A 22,985-nucleotide genomic window follows, 5' to 3' on the forward strand; every position below is an offset into this window, starting at 1 on the left:
AATTATTCCCTTGTCTGGCACCCTGAAGGTTTGTACATTCTTACGCAATGCATGATGGTAAGATCTCAATGCAAGGGATGTCTTTCTTTTGATAAATAGAGGGCAAGTTCTTAGGGAAATGAGTTTGAGGAAAGAGTGTATGTGGAAGTTAAAGAAATAAATACTGATTTCCTTAAACATGTCTTAAGGAAACATGTTTGCACACTGCTGGGTACTTGAATCCAAGCTTTAAAATCCTAGCTTGAAATCCCTCTTGAATCCAATTCAAAATCCTGGCACCTTCAACCTCCTCTATCGAAACCAAGAAGAGTCTTCCCTGAATCATTTATTGCTATGATTTGAAATTCTGTATTTGTTTTAGTTTATTTCTCCAGGTCATTTGCATGTGAAGAGATTCTTCCAATGGTGGGATTTTTTTTTTAATTATTATTTCAGAGTATTACAGGAGTACAAATGTTTTGGTTATATGGATTGCTTGAGTCAAAGTTGTAAGTGTGCCCATACCCCAGATAGTGTGTGCATTGTACCCATTAGGTGTGATTTCACCCATTCCCTCCTACACCCTCCCAACCTACTTGGTTTCCATTGAGTTTTACCTTCATTTGTGCACATGAGTGCTCTTCAATTAGTTCCAATTAAATAGCAAGTACGTGTGGTGTTTGTTTTCCTGTTCTTATGATACTTCGCTTAGGAGATTGGTGGAATTTAAAACTGGTTTCTCCTAAAGGCATTTCAAGTCACTGCTGAAAATTTGGAGGGCAATTTTGGGAGAGCAAGGAGGCTTTCCTGATACTTCTATTATCAAACTGCAGGCAGTGTTAGTGCTAGCCTGGAAAGCAAACCTGTGTTGGGCATACAAGTGGCACACGCTCTGGTGATAACAAAGGGTGCATTTAGTGCCTCTTTCCTAAGGACCTCACCGTTTCCCTGGGGACACCAGCCCGAGGCTAGCCCAAGCCCAAGTCCTGGAGTGGATGAGAGGTATCTTGGTGTCCCTGCTTTTCTAGCCTCTTTCACATGATCTGTAGCCCACTCTGTCAATGCTCAAATTGTAGCTCTATTGTTGTCTCCTCCCAATTCTTTGCTTTGTAGACAGAGGAGAGTGCAGAGGTCGGGCGGCAGTCCTAAATTCAGATCTCTGCTCCTTCACAAGCTTTGTACACCTGTGCAAGCTCTTATTTATGAGCGTCAGTCTTCTCATCTGAAAAGTGGGCATATAGCACCTCCTTCACTGAGCCGTTGTAAGGAATAAACATTAGGGACCCAGCTGGGTTCCTGGAATGCTCAAAATAAGTCCTGGACTTTCTCCTTTTTCCCCTTGGCCAACCTCTCACCATTCCTCCTACCCCGTTCTGTGCCCTCCCAGTTTGAACACAGGGGCGTTTTCTACTTTTGAACTCTCTCTGCTCCCTAAAAGCAGGTCCGGATTCTCATGATTAGGGACTCCAGGGAGCCCTCTTCTCCTTCAACCCACATCTCCTACTTCTCAACCCCAAAGGATGGTAATGATTCCTTAAACACAATGTGTGTCCCGTAACTTCTATCTCTCCTTTCCCATTAGACCTAACACTGAATCCTCTCTGTGGGAGAAAGAAGAACAAAGAAGAGAGCTCAGGGACAGCCACTCCTGAACTTGGGGACAGTGGGGAGTGCAGAGGTGGCTGGAAGGAAATTCCATCTCTTAAGGAAGTGGATAAAAGTGTTAAAGCTAATGATATATGTGGTGTTAGGGGTAAGGGGGTAGGGGTGGGGTAGAGACTGATATCATTGAAAAAACAGGCAGTGAGGACTAACTTGAAGTACCAGGAGAAAAGAAATGGAAAACTCACACAGGTAAAACAAAAACTACAAAAATGCAGATGGTTGAGGTCTAGATAAAAATAATTATAATATATACATTATCTATCATCTATACCTTATTACAAAGTACAATAGTGAATATTTCTCAGATTTATTTTGATAAAATGTCTCTGATTAAAATCTATTCTACGTATACTTTTTAAAAATGGATATAGTGTGATGATTTCTTATAACCTACAAGAATTAAAATAATTTTATACAGATTGATTAATATAATAGCCACAAAGCAAATGCATGCTAATGACAGAATTATGACATCATAGAGTTTAAGTGGAAATATGTATTTAGGGTTAGCCTACAAACTAGAGTGGTCAGTTTATACTGAATTACCTTTATAGTTCTAATGTAGTCTCAAAGAGTTATAATCTAATGAGTGGGCTTTATGTACTAGAAGTGTCAATGAAGGCTAAAGGAGCTCAAATGTTAAAATAGTTTTCTTTTTGTTTTGAGATTAACACTGTTTTCTTTTCTATTAGAGTTGTTTGGGGTTTGGCCCACCTCTTTAGTATATTCTTAATTACGCGTTAATAATAATTTTAGAATATTTACTGTAGGCCAGGCACTAAGTGTTATGTATATTACCTCATTTTAACCTTAAGAACCTTATAGAATGGGTTCTAGAAATATCCTTATTTCATAAATGAGGGCCTTGAGGCATATAGAAGACAAGAAACTTACCCAAGGGAGGCATGGACATTAGTCCCAAAATTGCAAAGTTCAGTTTTGAGCCCAAGCTTTTGAGAGCCACACTCTTGGATGTGACTTTAGTAACTACCCCTTGGAGTAAGATTCTTCATTGTACATGTGGGACCAATCGACAACAAGAGAATATGCAAACAACAAGAGAATATGCAAATAGTTAGCCTAATATTGCCTTATAACTATTTTTATTACCTGTTAATAAAAATAAACAGAATAATAAAATGATAAAGAGAATGTCTTTATAAACACTTGAGCACATGACTTCAAATATGCCCCCAAATTATCGAAAAGGCTGCAGTTACTGAGCCATAAGGACAGAAACTGTATCCCTACAGCCGTGACAAGAAGTCATGGTTTATGGTCGAAGCCTTTTATTGTTTTCTGAACTTCAGCCTATTTTTCTCTCTTCCTGAATGTTTTATATGTAGCTAAAAATAACTTCAAACACAGAAAGATGTCTCCCTTGTATAAATCAGTTTGTTAAATGGGAGGAGTGAGGGGGAAAGATGAGCCTTATGGTGAAATTAATGAAAAGCATTAAAAGGACCAAAATATGAACAAGAACTCAGAGGCCAGAGCAGAGAATGGACTCCTGATTAACCAAGGTTAGCTTGCAAATAAATAGTATTGCAACAGTGTAATTAATGGCTCTTCAATACAATAAAATTCTAGCACAACAAAAGACTCTGTATTATTTCTTAGAATTTTATATACAGCGTATGTAAAGAGACTCATTGTGGAATTGCTTCAAATGGAAGAATGTTATTTTAGTAGTGTTGCTTTTGGAGACATTGCATGGAAAGGATATATATATATATATATATATGTTAAATTGGATGTTATGGCACTTCTCTTGCTGATTTAGACAATCCTTTACATAATAAACAAGTTACTCTCACACATCGTTTTCCCTCCTTTATACCTTCTCTCTCTGTTTTCATTAATGCATTATCATTTCCGCGTGAGCCAAAGTGGTAATAAATGCTGTTTCAGCCACCCTGGGCCCTCACATGTCCTTTTCATCAATATCCACGTGCAGATGGATAATGCTAACATACAGCTAATCCAAGAGAAGCAGAAGTCATTGGGGTTATTTTTTTTTAAGTATTTCAAAACTTTTAAGAGAATAAAATCACTGTCAATGGAAATAATGGGAATTTTGAACAATTTAGCTATTGTCAAAATCATGCTGGGCTACCTGTATTTTTTGTAAGAGCAGCCAAATCCGAACTCATCCTTTCAGCTTTCAGTTCTTTTATTTTCTTTTCTTGCCTTTGCATTTTCTTTTCTTTGCTTTTTCTTTTCTTTTGAATTTCAGAGACAGAGTCTCCCCATGTTGCCAAGGCTGGCCTCAGACTTTGGGCCTCAAACGATCCTCCCACCTCAATCTCCAGAGCAGCTAGGACTATAGGCGTGCACTACCATGCCCTGCCACCAGCCCTCAGTCCTTTTTCTGCCTCCTGTATCCCTGCTCCATACACGGGTCCCCAAGCCAGAAACTGGCAGCGAGTCCCTTTGCACCTTCCTTTCCTTGCTCCTAGGTTCTGTCCTCTGTCCCTTCAAATTGCCTTCCGAATCCATCTTTCCTCCCCATCCCTCTTGTCACTTTCTTAATTCACTCTTGACAGTCTTTCTCCTGGACCGTGGTCATAGCTCTTTCGCTGGTCTCCACCTTACACTGTGCCTCCTTCTAATGCACCCCAAAACAGTCGTTCTTAAGTCAAAGCGTCACTGTGCCACTTCTTCACCTTCGACCTTTCCCTGGACTGCAGTAACTCTAGGTAAAGGCTGTATGTGTCAGCATGGCGTCGCAGTCCCTCGGTGCTTTCCTGAAAGCCAATTTCTCCATCCTCGCTCCCCCTGACTGTGTAGTTGACACTTGATCACCCAGCCTGTCCCAAAGCACGTGCTCCCTCCTCCTCCTCACAAGTCCTCACGTCCCCTGCTTCCCTTCCTAGTATTCCCAGAAAGCTGAACTTCATCCTTAGAGACTAGTGTATACATCTCCTCCTCAGATGTCCTCTCCCCAACTTGAGCCTCAGTTTACCTCCATTGTAGCTCATGTCTGTTGTTTCTCTATCTCACTGTCATTGTGTGTGTCTGTGAGTGTGTGTGTGTGTGTGTGTAGGTTTGTCTTATCCTGAGAGCTCTACAAGCAGGCATTTACTTTGTCTCTTCTCCTCCTCCCCCCACTATGTGCAGTGATTGGCACATAGTAGGTACTCAGGGCTTGGGGAATTGAATTGAAATCAAAAGATGTCTAACTCTCTGCTTACTGAAAATTAAAATTGTCTGGAAGCTGTATTGTAGGCTCAGGCCGGTTGTTGGAAGGACTTTGGCTTTGACCCTGAGTGAGCTAAGGAGCCATTTGGAAAGGTCGAGATAAGCCATAGCAGGCTGACTTGGGGGTTATGGATCGCTCTAACTATGGTGTTGAAAATGCACAGTTGAGGGCCAAGCAGAAAGTAAGACAGGAAATTGTTGCCATAATCCAAGATAGAAATGACAGTGATCTGAACCAGGAAGGAGGTGGGCATGTGAGGGTCTGAGTGGCCCCATTCCTCATGTGCTGCTCTTACACGGAATGGGCAAAGAAAGAGGAAAAGAGCAGTCAGTCCTGCTAAGGCGGAGGTTTGTGTCCCAGTGACTAGCAGGCTGGAGTTGGCATTAGCTGAGAGGGGGTGGAGCATGTTTGGAAAGGAAGTTCGGGAGGTCATTATCTCATGACTGGGTGAAGCTGCAAGAAGGCAGTTGGATATATGAGTCTGAAGTTCAAGGTCGGATTCCGGGCTGGAGATAAATTTAGGAGTCATAATGTGTGAGGCTGGATGAGCTCACCAAGGAAGTGAATACAGATAGAAAATAGAAAAACAGCATAAGTCAAAGGACTGAGCCACAGGGACACAAATGCGAGCCCAAGGAAGCCGGGAGGGATGAAGGAAGGAGGACAAAACCCAGGAAAGTGTCGTGTCCAGAGAAAGCAAGAGAGGAGGAGAGAGGGCCTAGGACCAGGGCTGCAGATAAGTCAGGTGAGATAGCACGAAGGCACTCACCAGTACAAGTGACAAAGGGAGAGAGATCAGTCCCCACAAAGTGGTGGAAATGAGTAGAGATTGGGTTCAGTAGGGTTGAAGAGGATGGAAATGCAAGACAGTGAGTACAAACAACTGTTGCAAGGAGTTTTGTAAGGCCAGCAGAGAAATGGTAGAGAAGGGAGGGCTAGAAGCAGAAATGGGTGGGGAGGCTTTTTGTTCTAAGTTGTGAAAAAAACACATGTGTAGGCTGGTGGAAATGACTCAGTATGGAGGGAAATTGAATAATTTAGGAGAGAGAGAGAGAAAGGAGAATTGCAGGGACTTGCCCTTGAGTAGGAGAATGGGAACAGGACACAGGGTACAAATTAGAGGTGACATGGGAGCACAGAGAGCTCCCCGAGTGACAAGAGCCAGGGTGCAGACAGGGCTGGGTGGGCGGATGGTAGGAGCTCTGGAAGATCTCTTGTGACCGATTGTCTGTTTTCTCAGTGACACAGAAATCCTGGCCATCAGGTGCAAGTGAGGATGAAGGGGGTGGGATAGTGTTTAAGGAGAGAAGAGAAAGCGTGAAATAGTTGTCTGGAAGAGTGGGAGGGTGAGCCATGGAAATATAGAGTATGTCTTCTCCGCAGAATTAAAAGCCTACTCATGTTCCATTGTCATGAATTCAACATGAGCCCACTCTAGGAGACGGAGGTGCTGTCGGGGAAGGTGGCCAAGTGAGTCTCTTACAATTAAGAGAGGGATGAGAGGCCAGGCGTGGTGGCTCACACCTGTAAGTCTAGCACTCTTGGAGGCTGAAGCAGGTGGATTGCTCAAGATCAGGAGTTTGAAACCAGCCTGAGCCCAAGAGCGAGACCCCATCTCTACTAAAAGTAGAAAGAAATTAATTGGCCAACTAAAAATATATATATATATTAAAAAATTAGCCAGGCATGGTGGCACATGCCTGTAGTCTCAGCTACTCGGGAGGCTGAGGCAGGAGGATCGTTTGAGGTTGCTGTGAGCGAGGCTGAGGCCACAGCACTCTAGCCTGGGCAACAGAGTGAGACTCTGTCTCAAAAAAAAAAAAAAAAAAAAAAAAAGGGATGAGAGAGTGGAGGGTATAATTCAAGAATTATATGTAAAGTTAGACGTTGGGATTTACCCTTGGTAAAGAGGGACGAGGTTACACAAGAGATGGAGAAATAAAGCTGGTCATTGAGTGTAGATCCTGGTGAAGGATTGTTGAACTAGAGTACCAGAGACAGCTAGCAGGAAAGACAGAAAACAGAAAAAGGGAAAGATGATTAAAAGTGAATTCATGGGAGGGGTTGCAGTGCATGGTAAAGGCAAGAGCCAAACCCTGCTTCTTAAACTTTAACGTGCGTAAACACCCCCTTGACATTCTTGGTAGGATGCGTGTTTTGGTTGAGTTGAGTTTACGTGGGCAGAGCATGGCAGTCTGCATCTCTGTCAAGCTCCAAAGTGACGCCGATGCTCTCGGTCCAGGGATTCCATTTTAAACCACAATCCAGGGTGGTATTTCTCAACCCTACCAGTAAACGACAACCCTTGGGGAGTTTAAAAAAATAATGACTCTATACCAGTGAATAAGAGTTTCTGTGAGTTGGATTTAGATTCTCTAGGTTGAATTTAGAATGGATGGATTATACATGTTCTCCAAGTTATTCTGTTGGGAAGCTGGGGTCGACAACCGCTAGCCTAGAATGTGTGACCTTAAAAGGTCAAGATCATTGCATGAGGGAGGGGCCAAAATGGTGGAAGAGTCATCTTCATGGCTGTTAAAATCACCCAAAATTATGCTTTAGATAAAGCGACTGTAAGCTGGGAGGTCTGTAAATGACTACCAAAGAATGTAGAAATTGGGTGATACCATCCAATGGCATGAAACTCAAAGCAAAGGTGTTTAGAGAGAATGGTCTGGAATGGACCATGCTGAGCAAGGAGGACACCTGCCCAACCCCCAGGCCCAGTGATATGTTGGATTTGGGAAATCAAACATCCACCGCGCCTGCAGTCCTGACCTGAGCCTGTCATGGCGATGGTGGCCTCAGAGCAGAGGGCTCTGGCCTGGCTGGCAGTCCTGGGCTGCAGGGAACTTGCCAGAAGCTTAAAAAGTCCTGGGCTCCCCTCTGCATCCCCCCAGCCACTTTCTAGCTGGAGGACCCCTTGTTTCTTTAAACAAAGGCATGCAAGCAAACCCAATGTGGAAAACAGATAAAAGCAAAGCTTCTATGATTGAAGTGGCAGATGGGATAGGGAGAGAGAGGGGTCTCCACAGCATGACTAGGGCCATGCAGGGGGCCTCAAGGCTCGGGTTGGACCCACTGCTCCATCACTGGCCAGAGATACCTGAGGAAAATGTGGAGTTACATATCAAAAAGTAAATATCATATACCCAGTGATCATGTAAGTCTCTTTAAATGTTTTGTCAACCAAGCAGATTGAACTCTTTCTTCCAATGTATTAAACTCTTCGTATTCACAAGTGATTTGTAATATCCCTGAGATCTCTTTATGTCATTTGTGATTAGGGTAATGTCACTATTGTTAAGTTGATATTATTTACATAGAAGAAACCATGGTTTCGAACAGCGATGACTTAAGTCAGGTTTTCCAGAAAAGCAAACCATGAGCCAACGGTATGAATGCCAATAATTTTTTTTTAAGAAAGTGCTTCTAAGGAGAATCCTGTAAAGTAGGCAGAGAGCAAGCAGAAGAGAAAAGGAGAAGCCAAGAACAAGTTGAGTATCCCTTATCCAAAATATTTGGGGCCAAAAGTGTTTCGGATTGCAGATGTTGGAAGATTTGCATGTACAGAATGAGATGTCTGGGAGTTGGGACCCAAAGTTTAAACACAGAATTCATTTATGTTTCATATGTATCTTTTACACATAGCCTGAAGGTGATTTTATACAATATTTTTACTTTTATTTATTTATTTTTAGGAAAGGGTCTCATTCTATCACCCAGGCTGGACTGCAGTGGCATGATCATAGCTCACTATAACCTCTGACTCCTGGGCTAAATGATCCTACCAAGTAGCTGAGACTATGCCTGGCTAAGTTTTTTCTAATTTTTTTTTTTGTTTTTTTGGGTAGAGACGGTGTCTCGCTATGTTGCCCTGGCTGGTCTTGAACTCCTGACGTCAAGCAATCCTCCCACCCTGGCCTCCCAAAGTGCCAAAATCACAAGCGTGAGCCACCATGCCTGGCCTTATACAATATTTTTAATGACTTTGTGCATGAATCAGAGTTTGTGCCCATTGGACCATCAGAAAGCAAAGGTGTCACCATCTCAGCCACCCATGTGCACAGTCTGTGGATTTTTGTCATCGCCGTCACTCCCTTGGGGACGCTGGATAAATTGTGTGTGACTGCGTTTTGACTGCTCCCAGCCACACGAAGTCAGGTGTGGAATTTTTCACTTGTGGCGTCATGCCAGTGCTTTAAAAGTTTTGCATTTTGGAGCATTTTGGATCTTCATATTAGGGATGTCCTACCTGTAATGGTGGAAATTCAGGTGAAGTCTCAAGGGATAGAGCTTCAGCCTGATCCCCACAGGGGACTTCTAAAGGGTTACAACTTAGATTCTGACCCAGGGCTGCTGAAAGCATATTTCTAGAGCTGTTAGTCTATAGCTAACAGGGAAATGTTGATCTCACAGATACTTCCAGACAAAGAGAATCCATGAGTACAAGAGCTTTGTCCTTCAGAGAAGAGGAGCAATGTGGCTTCTTGAAAGAAAAGCACACTGAGCACACAAAAATGCAGAGGGGATCCAAAACCAACTTAGAAGAGCTCAACAGTGACTTCTATTAGTAGAAAACCTTTTCTAGAATGGCATTGGTTACCTAGGTAAAGATTAGTTTCAAAACCCATTAATGTCAACTTTCAATTATTGTCAAGATTTCTGATAGCATAAATTTTACTACTTCCCCCCCCCCCATGTATTTCCAGCAATATAATATTACCACACATAGGGCCAAATTTCTAGAAATCCAGGTCAAGTGAGTATGAGTTTGTATATCAGATACCTCCAGCCATGACCCTGGCTCAATGCGGTCTGTGTTTGAAAACAACATGCATATTTTAAAAGCCCACTGTTTTAGATGGATTCCATTTTATTTCTCGCTACCCTGAGTACAAATGTCAAGAATGTTTAGCTATTTTGAAATTTGCATCATTATAAACAGTGGCCTTGCTCTGCAATCTCATCTGTTTCTGCATTTCAGGATTGTTGTCGATTTTTGTTTTTCTCTTTAAACGTTTGCCCCTCTTCCAAGGATTAGAAGAGCATTATTTGAGAGTCCCCGTGTTAAATGTAATTTAGAGTTGTGCAATGTCCAACCCACTGACAGATTTAGAGATTAATTTTTAGACCTCTCGTGGTGTCGGAGAAGTTCCTTAAGGTTTTGGAAATGGCAACAATATTGACTCCCCACTACTAAAGGTTACTTGTATCCACATTCACCCTAATGCAAAAGGAAAGTTTAAGTGTGGCAAATATCAGTGTTGTTTTGCTTTATGAAAAAACCTGTACATAGGGGAAAAAAAAAAGTAACTGCCAGAATAAGAAATACCTTATCTTCCAGAAGGACAGGCTATATGGGTATATTTTCCTTTTTTTATTCAGGAAGTAGAACATCACTGTTGCTATACTGCTGTTATTTGCATAGAAATAAATTCAATAGTTTTCAACAATCATGGCCTTAGGTCATGTGTCTTCAAAAGCAAACCCCGAGCCAAAGATTTGAGTGCTGGAGAAATATAAATGGAGACATTTGATTATGACTTATAAACTATTCAGATTGTATTAAGGGTGGGCAGAAAAACTTTTTTTACCCCCCAAATATTTTGGCTCAGCTGCATCTCCAAATATGTGTTTTGCTACATTTTCAAATTGGTACATTTGGGGGGATATTTAATCCATATGTTTCAGCCAGGCTACACGTAAATCATCCAGATGTTATTTTGCTCCAGCTACATTGATGTCTAAAATGCTTTTTCAAATAGTCTTTATAGTCTTTCCTGCGAAGCAGCAGGTGAGTTGCCAAGAGTAAACAAATCAAATCGCGAAAGGTTCGAGTTCCATTTGAAATGTTTTATCCTATTATTTTTGATTGGGTTCTGAACTTGGCAGTGCTCATTCTGGGTTCCTGCCTGCAGGGCAAAGTGAAAACAATGTGAGCTCTGTATTTCCCAGTTGGTTCATTGACATTTGAGAATAATGTGGTACAGACAGAATCAGCACGTTTGGCAGGTGAGTGATACTTAACATGACCTCAAAAAGTTAATTCCCCGCTAGGAACTTGCAGAAGTTCACAGCATGAAACCACATTGTATATACTACACAGCACAGGTTAAGACTGACAGCCATCCAGGGGTTCGTACTGGGGATTGATTCATTTTTCTTGTGCATCTATCTTTAGGTGGAATGGCTGAAAAACGAAGACATCATCGATCCCGTGGAAGATCGGAATTTTTATATTACTATTGATCACAACCTCATCATAAAGCAGGCCCGCCTCTCAGACACTGCAAATTACACCTGTGTCGCCAAGAACATTGTCGCCAAGAGGAAGAGCACAACGGCCACTGTCATAGTCTACGGTGAGTGGGGTTTCAGGGTGTCAGTCTAGTTCACGCCTAACTACAGTTTCTCACTGGCGTTGGTATTTTAATTTCAAAGTAGCAAGCTCAGGACCCATTTGTGATCTACATTGCCTCTCACGGGGACAGTCAGGTTTTGCTGCTGTTAAAAAAAGACAATAACTATTTGTTAAGGTATCTGAGTTATGTCTCCATTTATTTATTTTAGATACATTTTGCTTCCCTGATACTTATAAGAAAAGACTAGGTTTGGACTTTCCTCGACCTTTATTAGTCAACTTCTGGGAAAGTGAAGGAGCCTATTTGAGCGCCTGCTGTTTCCCAATGTTATAGCAAATAGGACGAGAAAAACAAACCAAAAGCCACATGAGAGTACTGCAAAACAGGCTTTTATTATGCCAGCGGCTCAGAGGGGTCTCGCCTCCAAATTCTGAGCAAATGGGGTCAAAAATTTGCTGGTTTTTATGTGCTTGTAAAAGGGAAAGCTGGTGGTTACAGAAGCAGATGGGTATGAAGCTTGCATAAGATTGCGGTTAAATGAAAAAGTTGCTTAACCATGCTAGCTTGCAGTTGTGCTGTTATTAGGTGGGAAAATTCTCCCTTACACCAAATCCAAGACCTGCACCACCAAGATCTAGCTTGAGTTCTGGAGGTGCAAATGCATAAAGCACCCACTGCTACTTCTTGGACAAGGCTCGGTCCGATGATTGCAGGCTCTCAGGATGGCTGGAGCTGATCTGAGGAATTCTAACTTCCTAGAACTTGTTCCATTCATTGCATCAGAGCCATGCAGAGTGAAGATAAGAGTTGCCATATCTTAGCCAGGTGGCCCTAATCCTAGCAATATGGCGTCGTCCCACAAAATGCCTCCTCAGGAAACTTCTCCCCATTCCCTGTCATTTTGAATCTACCTCATCTCGAAGCCTGTCATTTTCTGGAAGTACCAATTTCATACCCCATTTTGACGGAGCATAGATGCTTTTATCTCTCTGGGAAATTTAGCACTCAGTTGTTTTCTAGCGATTGCACGAGCAATTTTATCTCCCCCAGCTCAGCTCCTTTGTAGACTGAAAGTCTGGTCTATATATATTTTCATGTTGTTAGCTATATAATAGGTCCTCATGTTATTGATGACTCATTGGCTCAGAGGAAACCAAACAACCCTGGGAAGTATTTTGAGGTTATGCTACTTCCAGAATGATATGCCCATGTCTATCATGTCTTAGGACGTAACTAAGCTTTTCATCACTGTTTTAGTGATGATACACGATATCCCCGGAGCCGTGGTGGCTGATTGTGAAGGAGGGACAGTCACTGCCAAGCATGTGATTCATCATATAGTCACGCATCCCTTAATGATAGGGGTACATTCTGAGAAGTGTGTCATTAGGTAGTGTCATCATTGTGCAAATAGCATAGAGTGTACTCATATGAACCCAAATGGTCCAGCCTTCTACTCACTTATGCTAGCCCATTGTGGTCTAGCCCATTGTCCCTAGGTTAGAAACCTGCACAGCATGTTGCTGTACTCAATACTGCAGGCAATCGTAACGCAATAGTTTTCGTGTAACTAAGCATATGTAAACATAGAAAAAGGCACTATAAAAATAGGCGTAAAAGATAAAAAAAAATCATACACCTATATAGGACAGTGATCATGAGTGGAGCTTGTGAGACTGGAAGTTACTCTAGCTGAGTCTTTGAGTGGTGAGTGAGTGTGAAGGCCAAGGACATTACTGTATAGCACTGTAGACTTCATAAACTCTACACTTAGGCCACCCTAAATTTATTTTTTAAGAAAAGTAATTGCGATGCAATGTTACAATGGCTATGATGTCACTAGGTGATAGGACTTGTTCAGCTCCATTATAATACTACGTGACCACCATCACATATGTGGTCTGCCTGTGACTGTACTTACTGCAGATAGTATTGGAAGAGTTAAGAATATGGCGCCCCAAAATATGCCACTCTGGCAGCCATATTGACTATTTTTTTTAGAGTTAAAAGTACTTGAAAAACAGCAGGTAACAAGATCACTGTGACATTCCTTCTGTAAAAAGCAGGAGAAGGAATTCCTAAGTGAAAGATGTCCTCCCTATTCTAGAAAGAAAGTAACATTCTTAGCATCAAGGATAGGAACTTTAGATTTAGGGGAAGTTGAGACCAAGAGAATTCTCTCTCTTTTTCTTTGGAGACAAGAGTCTGTCTCTGTTGCCTAGGCTAGAGTGCAGTGGTGTCATTCCAGCTCACAGCAACCTCCAACTCCTGGGCTCAAGCAATCCTCCTGTCTCAGCCTCCCAAGTAGCAGGGACTACAGCTGTCCACCAGCATGGTCAGCTAATTTTTCTATTTCTGGTAGAGATGGGGGTCTCTTGCTTAGGCTGATCTCGAACTCCTAAACTCAAGCGATCCTCCCTCCTTGGCCTCCCAGAGTGCTAGGATTATAGACCTGACCCACTGTGCCAAGCGAAACAAGAGAATTCTTTACAGATCTTATTAAAATAACTCACAATCTTCTCTTAGCCTTTTTCACAATTAACTACCCTTTGTCCAATTCAATATAGGGGTGTTCAACTCTAATTTCATCTTTGGGACTTCACTTACTTATGAAATCTTCTGTGCCATATACTTCTCGTATTAAATAATTTTGTATGCTTTTCTCCTTTTGATATGTCTTATGGCAATTTATTCTCAGGCCCATTTGAAAAAATCCTAAGAGGGGAGAGGTAAAATTTTACCTCCCTTATAATACCATTCAGATGGATGTGTGCTTATGAGAATAGAAAAACCACTACAATATTCCAAAGGATGAATGTAGTGATGCTTTAAAACTGTCGTTTTAATTACAGGACAGATGCATACAAATTTTTTAAATCCTCTAATTACTCTGAGGTTTAATTTCCCAGTCCAGATAATGGCTATGTTGAATTGTAAGCAATTGCCTTTCTTAAGTCGCAATAAAATGTTTCCTACTTTTTATCTTTTTTGAAATGGCCTGAAATGGATTAACAGCATTTGAAATGCAGTGAAGAAATGGGGCACAATCATAGCATGTACCAGTCATAAATAACTAATGAAGGCAGAGTATATATAGATGTATTATATGGATGTTTAATACACATGCCAATCCCTTCCTTTCTATCATATAGTATTGGATATCTTTCAATATTCATAAATGCAAGCAGTACATTTTCTTTAGGAAAGATCAAACACAAATAAGTATTTACAGTAATGAAAACAGCATTGGACTAAGGGTGAGGAATCTTGGGTTCTAGGACTAGTTCTGCCACTAACCGATCTCAGATGATCTTTTAAACAGGATTCTCTGGGTCCTTGTCTCTTTCTCTATAAAATGAAGGGGGAATAAGCATAGGATCTCCAAAGACCTTCCTGGAAGACCTCTGGAAGTTCCTGATTACTGATTTGTCATTAAAATGCTAGAAGGGAAGTACATATATCCTAAACCCCAAACACCATCTTACCAGTGTACTAGTAAGCAGTTTATACTGACATTTCCATGACATGTGGAGTTTTGTAAAGCTGAGCAGGTTAAGTTGCTTTTTGGAACACTAACTGAAACCCTACCAATCAACCATCTGCTTGTCCTTGACACATAACCTCACAAAATAAGTTGTCCAGGGTTCATGGATTGGGCTCACGAGGAGTCCACAGAAAATATAGATTTAACCAGTATTTCACATTTACAGTCTGTCCTATATATTTTTGTTAATGTCATTTTTAGATTGCAATTATAATATATCCATTAGAGAATTTGGAAGAGACAGAAAAGGTCCAAGAAGAAAATAGCTATAATCCTGTCATCCAGAGATATCATTTTAAAAAATTGATATGTGCACTACTATTGTTTTCTAGGTATTGATAGGATTTAAAAATAAAGGATATACATAATTATTATTATATAATGCATATGTATTTATAAATTTAAAATAATATATACATATGCATTACTATATTATACATAGTGTATACATATATACATTACTCTGAATTAAAACATAACATTGAAATATTCATGTGTTAGTAGCCTTCTACAGCATAATTTTTAGTGGCTGTATAGGAGTCAGTCATATGAATGTATTCGATTTACTTTGCCATTTTCTTGTTTTGAACATTGCAGTTGTTTCTAATTATTAATCTTTATGGAAAACAAAACTCTGCTGTGAAACATACCTTTTCTGTGTCTGTAAATTTAACATATTCATGATTATTCCCTGTTGGATAGGTTTCTAGAAAACAAGATGTTGAGCAAATGATGTGCACATACAGTATCTGTGTTAGTTGAATGGCTAACACCCTTCTTTAGTATCAAGAACAGATGCATATATTGGTTGTTTCATGTTTGAACTACTAACAAGTAATTTTTGTTAGAAATTTCTTAATTGTAATAATTGCGTTGACTCACATTATCGGAATGCTAAAAAAAAAAAAAAAATCTGTATTTTCTAGAGCGTGCTCTCCAGAAGTGAATAGTTTACACGGTGTTGGAGAGAAGGTTTTGCAATCACACATACACTGACAGCTTCACCAAACATCATAAATTAGTCTTTATACACAAAATAGGGGCCCATTTCAGTTATATCGACTGAGTGCCAATTCAATCGAATAGCCCATTTGTTTGTAACATAACTCCAATATTATAAGATTTTATTTTTTAACCAGGTTCAGTGGTTTTAATAACCCTTAAAAGGCTGTAGAGTTTACATATGCCAAAGAAAAATAATCAATCATCTGTTTTTGAAAAAGGCTAAATGATTGAGTCCCCATGCTGGGGCTCCACTCGCAGCCTTGGCATAAGGATGTAAACATTTATTATTTGAGATAAGCTGTCAAAAGTAATTTGGGGTGCTTGACTAGGGAAGGAGATGTATTTTTCTTAAAAGAACACTGGCCAAGGAAAAGAGAATGCAGTCCTATTTGGTCTTCTGAGTAGGTGAGTAAATCTTGGTAAATAGCTTTTCCTCTGTGTTTAGATCGTTCAGCCATATGATAAAACTTTGGAGGAAATAAATGACGTCTAGGGTCTCTTCTAGCTTTGGAAGTTTAGATTTGTTTAATGGTCACTTGGGAGATGACTGTTTGTTTATGAGTGGCGTGTGGTGTGTGTGTCTCTCTGTGCACATACACACGTGTGTAATCCGCTTTGTTATTGTTTCCTTTCAGTCAATGGTGGCTGGTCCACGTGGACGGAGTGGTCTGTGTGCAACAGCCGTTGTGGACGGGGGTTCCAGAAACGTACAAGGACCTGCACCAACCCAGCCCCCCTCAATGGCGGTGCCTTCTGCGAAGGGCAGAGTGTGCAGAAAATAGCCTGTACTACCTTGTGCCCAGGTAAATAAACCAATCCTCTCAATCCAGATGTCTCTTACCATTCTAGAAATACGTCTTAGAGGATAGATACACAGGCCTTACTCTTGATTTGAATGTGTGATCAACATTACTCAAATCTATCCTCCATTCAGTGTTTAGATTACTGGGAAATCAAGTATTTTCCTCCATAAGAATACTTAATTCTGTTGCCTAAACATGCAAAATACTAATATGAGGTTGGTGCAAAAGTAACTACGGTGTTGGACCATGAATTTTAAATCATTGTAACTAGGCTCGAACACATCTTTAGTAATCAAAATAGGAACCATTATAATCAACCCATTTTTTACCAATGAGAAATAAGTTAGTCTATGCCTGTAGCATAAAAATCCGTCCTTCAGGATTCAATGAACTCTTGGAAAGCATTTTCTGCATCCTATTGGTTGTGGAAGCGTTTTCTCTGCACAGAGTTGTCAAGGTGCTTGAAGAAGTGGTAGTCGGTTGGCTAGAGGTCAGGTAAATATGGTAGATGAGGCCAAACTTCATAGCCTAATTCGTTGAGCTTTGAAGTTCGGTCTTGCGACATGCAGTCAGGCTTTGCCGTGGAGAAGAATTGGGCCCTTTCTGTTGACCAATGCCAGCTGCTGGCGTTGCAATTTTCAGTGCATCTCATCAATTTGCTCAGCATAATGGTTCTCAGATGAAATTGTTTCCTGGGATTCAGAAAGCTGTAGTGGATCGGACTAGCCACAGACCATCCAACAGTGACCATGACCTTTTTCTGATACAAATTTGGCTTTGGGAAGAGCTTCTTCTTGGTCCAACCACTGAACTGGTTGTCGCAGGTTGTGGTATAAAATCCACTTTGGGTCGCATGTCACAATCCAATTGAGAAATGGTTGGTTGTTGTTGTGTACAACAAGAGAAGATGACACTTCAAGACTATGATTTTTTTTTTTATTTTGATCAGCTCATGAGGTGCCCACTTATTGAGCTTTTTCACCTTTCCAGTTTGCTTCAAACGCTGCCCAACTGTAGAATGGTTGATGTTGAGTTCTTCTGCAACTTCTCGTGTAGTTGTTAGAGGATCAACTTCAGTGATTGCTCTCAAATGGTCATTGTCAACTTCCGATGGCCAGCCACTACGCTCCTCATCTCAAAGCTCTCATCTCTTTTGCGAAACTTCTTGAACCACCACTGTACTATACGTTTGTTAGAAATTCCTGGGTCAAACATGTTGTTGATGTTGTGAGTTGTCTGTCTGCTTTATCACTTGTTTTGAACTCGAATAAGAAAATCCATCAAATTTGTTTTTTGTCTAACATCGTTTCCATAGTCTAACATACATATCAAATAAACAACAAGTAATAGGTCATTAGCAAAAAAATATAAAGCGAGAAAATGTGCGTTAAAATGATGTATGACATAACCACATTCACTTAAGAATGGATTCTAATATCAAATGGAAAATTTCAACAATGCTAAAACCCCCATTACTTTTGCACCAACCTAATAGTTTAAAACAGGATATTAAACACTCATGAACTCAATTCTTCTGTATTATTCAACAAAACTTCTGGAGCCAAGCTTGCAGGTTCTATAATTCAAGGGATTTGAACAGCATGGAAAGCCACACATTTTAGGAATAACAATGTTTGATCTTCAGAAAACCGTGAAAATTAAATTGGAATTGAAATTTGGAAAATGTTTGAGACTGAAATATTTGATATTGGGTGTCATTTTCTGGGCAAGGGCAAATAAAGCATTTGGAATGAATGAAAAGGAAGGCAAAGCTTTGTTTGTCACACATAGGATAATGGGTTTTGAAAATACAATGCAGTTAGCTCCTTATTATCTATGCTGGTCGTCTGTTTTGTGAGTTATTTACAGTGGTACCTATGGCAAGATTGCTCATCTCTGCCTCTTAGCATCTTTCTCTTCTATCTTGTATCACCATAGCTCTTATCCCTACGAAAATTGAAGATATTCTTTGCCAAAACCAAAACTATTAAAATGCCTAGTTATATGATATATTCCAAAGTTAAGCTAAATTATTTTGAGATAATCCACAAATTTAGTGGACTCATTGGGGTAGCTATTGTGCTATTCATTCCAGTATTTAGAGACACAGCCTGTTTACTTCTCTTTATTTTGCCTAATTCTGTTGTGTTTATTCTTTAATAGACCCTTTCTCAGAGATGGGCTAGACAAATAAACTGGAGATAAAAAAAAATAAAATAAAATAATCTACATTTTACATTCCCAAGTCTTGATTTCCAAGTATCAAAACAATCTTCCAGGCCGGGCGCTGTGGCTCACGCCTGTAATCCTAGCTCTTGGGAGGCCGAGGCGGGCAGATTGCTCAAGGTCAGGAGTTCAAAACCAGCCTGAGCAAGAGCGAGACCCCGTCTCTAGTATAAATAGAAAGAAATTAATTGGCCAACTGATATATATATAAAAAATTAGCCGGGCATGGTGGCGCATGCCTGTAGTCCCAGCTACTCGGGAGGCTGAGGCAGAAGGATCACTCAAGCCCAGGAGTTTGAGGTTGCTGTGAGCTAGGCTGACGCCACGGCACTCACTCTAGCCTGGACAACAAAGTGAGTCTCTGTCTCAAAAAAAAAAAACAATCTTCCACACCGAGCACTTTGAGAGCTTTTATTTATGGAATAAATTTTGACACTTAGCTAGGCTTAGAATATCAGGTTTTATTTTGTACTCTCCTATATTTTAGCTAGGCGCTGATTCTCACAATTTGAGTTTGAGTTGATGAGTTTGAGTTTAAATAGAAGTAAGTGTGTGCGTGTGTATTTCAGTACACTGGGATAATCTAAGTCAAAGCAAGTGTCTTTGCTACGAGTGGTTGTTTGTATAGCCAACTCTATGTGATTGAAATATTGATGTTTTCATCATTTTATCATGCGGGCATGTTTATACCTATATGCAGATGATATACAATATATTTACATAATAATTTAAATATGAAATCCTATAGATTTCCCAAACTATGTAGACTATTAAAATTGATATTATTTCTATCAATATGTAGATATAAAAGGTTAAGATGGTCAATAAATGGTGTTTGGCATTGTTTTCCATTGAATCCTAGATAGTCATAATTATGTGTATATTTCAGGGAAAATTAAACATTTTTAAACTCTTATTTCAACATTTTTATCCTATTTTTGTGAGAAACTTAAAAGGATACATTTTAAAGTATGACTGAAATTTACTATATATATTTTTCAAACTGTGATTTAAGTTGTGTATTTTAAAATAGAGGTATCTGAGCTCATTATCATTGAAATGACCAACAAGCCAGCCACCAAATTTAGGAAGCAAACAAGTCACTTCTAAATGACTGAATCACAAAAAAAATTAGGGACTTACCTAAATATCATTATTATTATTATTTTTTTTTTTTTTTTTTTTTTTGAGACAGAGTCTCACATTGTTGCCCAGGCTAGAGTGAGTGCCATGGCGTCAGCCTAGCTCACAGCAACCTCAAACTCCTGGGCTCGAGCGATCCTTCTGCCTCAGCCTCCCTAGTAGCTGGGACTACAGGGCATGCGCCACCATGCCCGGCTAATTTTTTATATACATATCAGTTGGCCAATTAATTTCTTTCTATTTATAGTAGAGACGGGGTCTCGCTCTTGCTCAGGCTGGTTTTGAACTCCTGACCTTGAGCAATCTGCCCGCCTCGGCCTCCCAGAGAGCTAGGATTACAGGCGTGAGCCACCTCGCCCGGCTAAATATTATTTTTAAAATAAAAAAATAGAAATGGATACATTATCAAACAATGAAATCATCAAACAATAAATGAAAAATAATATAGTCTTTTGAAGACAGCATTGCAAAAGGAAGGTTTCAGCAGAATCAAGGAGTCTGGATGACAACAGCGGTCCCCAACCTTTTTAGTACCAGGGACTAGTTTATGGAAGACAATTTTTCCATGGACTGGGGGAGCGGGAGGGGGATGGGAATGGCAAGCCCTGGGAAGCAGCTGTAAATACAGATGAAGGTTCACTTGCTGGCCCACCAGTCACCTCCTCCTGCTCAGTCCAGTTCCTAACAGGCCACAGGCCAGTACTGGTTTGTAGCCTAGGAGTTAGGAACTCACAGGTGTGTAAGACATAATGATAGAGAGATTGGATGGATGGATGGATGGATGGATGGATGGATGGATGGATGGATGGATGGATGGATGGATGGATGTCTTTCCTACTGTACCCACCTCTTCCCCCAACTCCCACACAAGTTTATTTTTACTGTCTGCATGACACTATGAATGCAGGAAGCTTCAATCCAAAGAGAGGCCTCCTAATTTTCAGTGCAAAATCCAGAAGCTTCCCCGTGAATAGAAAAACAGGGCATTAGCATGACCTACTTTTATGTAGCTCTTGGTGATGACTTTGGTTTCTGTGTAGCCCCATTAAGCTTCCTTTGGCTTGGTCAGTGAGAATACAGTCATACACCTGTCAGAAAAATCCACAGAACCCAAATGATTCAGAGCACGTGCCCCTGCGCAGCAGTTAAATGAATGCATGCTCCTTGGTGGGGCATTTTCTTCCATTTTTTGCGTTGTTTTGGTATACTTGAGTTCTGCGCCTTTCACCCCTCAAGCAGCTGCTTCCCCTTTTGACCTGTTGCTGCACTTTTTCATGGCAGTGGATGGCAGGTGGACGTCGTGGAGCAAGTGGTCTACTTGTGGGACAGAGTGCACCCACTGGCGCAGGAGAGAGTGCACAGCTCCAGCCCCCAAGAACGGAGGCAAGGACTGCGATGGCCTCGTCTTGCAATCCAAGAACTGCACGGATGGGCTTTGCATGCAAAGTAAGTCAGTTTGAGCGAACTGCAGACACAGATGGGACCTGAGGTTGAACCATTTGAATTTCTTTAAAGAAAATGTTAGCAATGAAGAAATCTTTGAATGAAAAAATGCAATAGTATAGAAATATCCTAACTCTCTCTCTCTCTCAAAAATGAGAAAAGCTAATCTTCCAGGAACCAGAATGAAAATAACTGTGTTCAGTTAACAAATGACACACAATATTGCTTTCCCATGAGCAAGGGGGTGATTTGGTGATTTCCGTGGAGGGGCTGACAATCTTTCCAGAGCAGGGAATCATTACTCAGTTTTATCAGAGTGGACAAAAGGGAATCTTCAACTTCTTAAAGAGTCACAACATGACTTGCAAAAAATGAGCTATTTATTCCTAATTCATGACTGGTACCAAACCAATGTCCATAGAATGTGAAATGTATATAAAGGTCGTAAACATTTCTACAGACAGATACATCAATTTGCAAGAAATGTTTAGTAAGAACATCTTTATAACCCTTGAAAATTCTGCATTAGAAATTATAATGTAGGTGTGATTTAGTTTATTTAAAGGAAATAATGTTAATAAAACATAAACTTTTAAAACAAGTGCAGGAGATTGCTATTTTAATCCTCAATCCAGTTGAATTTTTTCCTTATGGTTGGATATTTGCCAAAAATGATGGGCTAAAGTACATGTGTAATAGGGACTAGGGGCAAGGAATAAGGCTGCAAGATAGTTTTTAAAGAATTTATTTATTTATATTTGTTTATGTCTTATCAAGTCTCGTTAGACTGAAATATTTTGGTGTTTGGGTTAAAACCATTCATTTAAAAAGCTGTTTCTTTCTGTAGCTCTGATTTGCTATAGCAATGATCCCTACTGATAAACTCTTTCATCTACCTTCCTGTATCTACTCTAGCCCAATAGAGAATTGTAGGCTATACTACTATTGATTCCCTCAGTGATAAAAACCACAGAGATATTCCGCATTGTATAATTATATTTTAGAGTGAAAACTATAGTTTCTGTTACCAATAAGATTGGTTTTTTTCTGGCATAGCATTAATATTACTGCCAAAGTAATACATTGTACTGTCTGGTCCAGAAATGGCAGTATATATATATATATATATATATATATATATATATTTGTTTGTTTATTTATTTATATACTAGATTAGATTATTACATTACTGCAACTATTCCCATGGACTTTAGTTTTTAGTCCAGTTGTTAAGTTTGGAGTTTCACATGGTCATAGGTAACAGCTCAAATCTGAATTCAGAATTACTCCTTGCTGAAGAAGGTTTTATGCCACAGTAGACAAATTAAAAATTGCAATTTACAAACAAGAACTGTCTGGAATTATGTATGCCTCAGTGAACTTCCTGACTTTGGGAAATGAAAATGTTCTGCATTCCGCAAATGTAGCACTTTCTCCTCATTAAAAAATTTGCATGTCGCACGGCCCTTCCATTAATTCTCAAGGAAGTAGCAGAACTCTCCAAGTGTAAATTGGGGTGTGGACACACTGTATACTATGGCTCAGGAATCCCAGGTGCATTGAATGTCGGGAAGTAATCTACCTTACAATGAGTCATTCCTGGACTTTAG

The 22,985-nt window shown here is 40.2% G+C and overlaps 1 protein-coding gene across 2 annotated transcripts in view; it reads left to right on the forward strand.

The window, feature by feature from the left end:
• Window positions 1-22,985, forward strand: part of UNC5C (unc-5 netrin receptor C) — a 370,898-nt gene that overhangs the window by 296,269 nt on the left and 51,644 nt on the right. For both annotated transcript variants that reach the window (XM_075998685.1, XM_075998686.1), the window contains exons 5-7: window positions 11,031-11,211; window positions 16,396-16,563; window positions 21,214-21,378. In XM_075998685.1, the coding sequence (XP_075854800.1) occupies window positions 11,031-11,211; window positions 16,396-16,563; window positions 21,214-21,378 (514 nt within the window). The remainder of the gene's footprint in view (window positions 1-11,030; window positions 11,212-16,395; window positions 16,564-21,213; window positions 21,379-22,985) is intronic.

The sequence above is a fragment of the Microcebus murinus genome, chromosome 29 (assembly GCF_040939455.1).
Source record: "Microcebus murinus isolate Inina chromosome 29, M.murinus_Inina_mat1.0, whole genome shotgun sequence".
Taxonomy (NCBI): Eukaryota; Metazoa; Chordata; class Mammalia; order Primates; family Cheirogaleidae; genus Microcebus; species Microcebus murinus.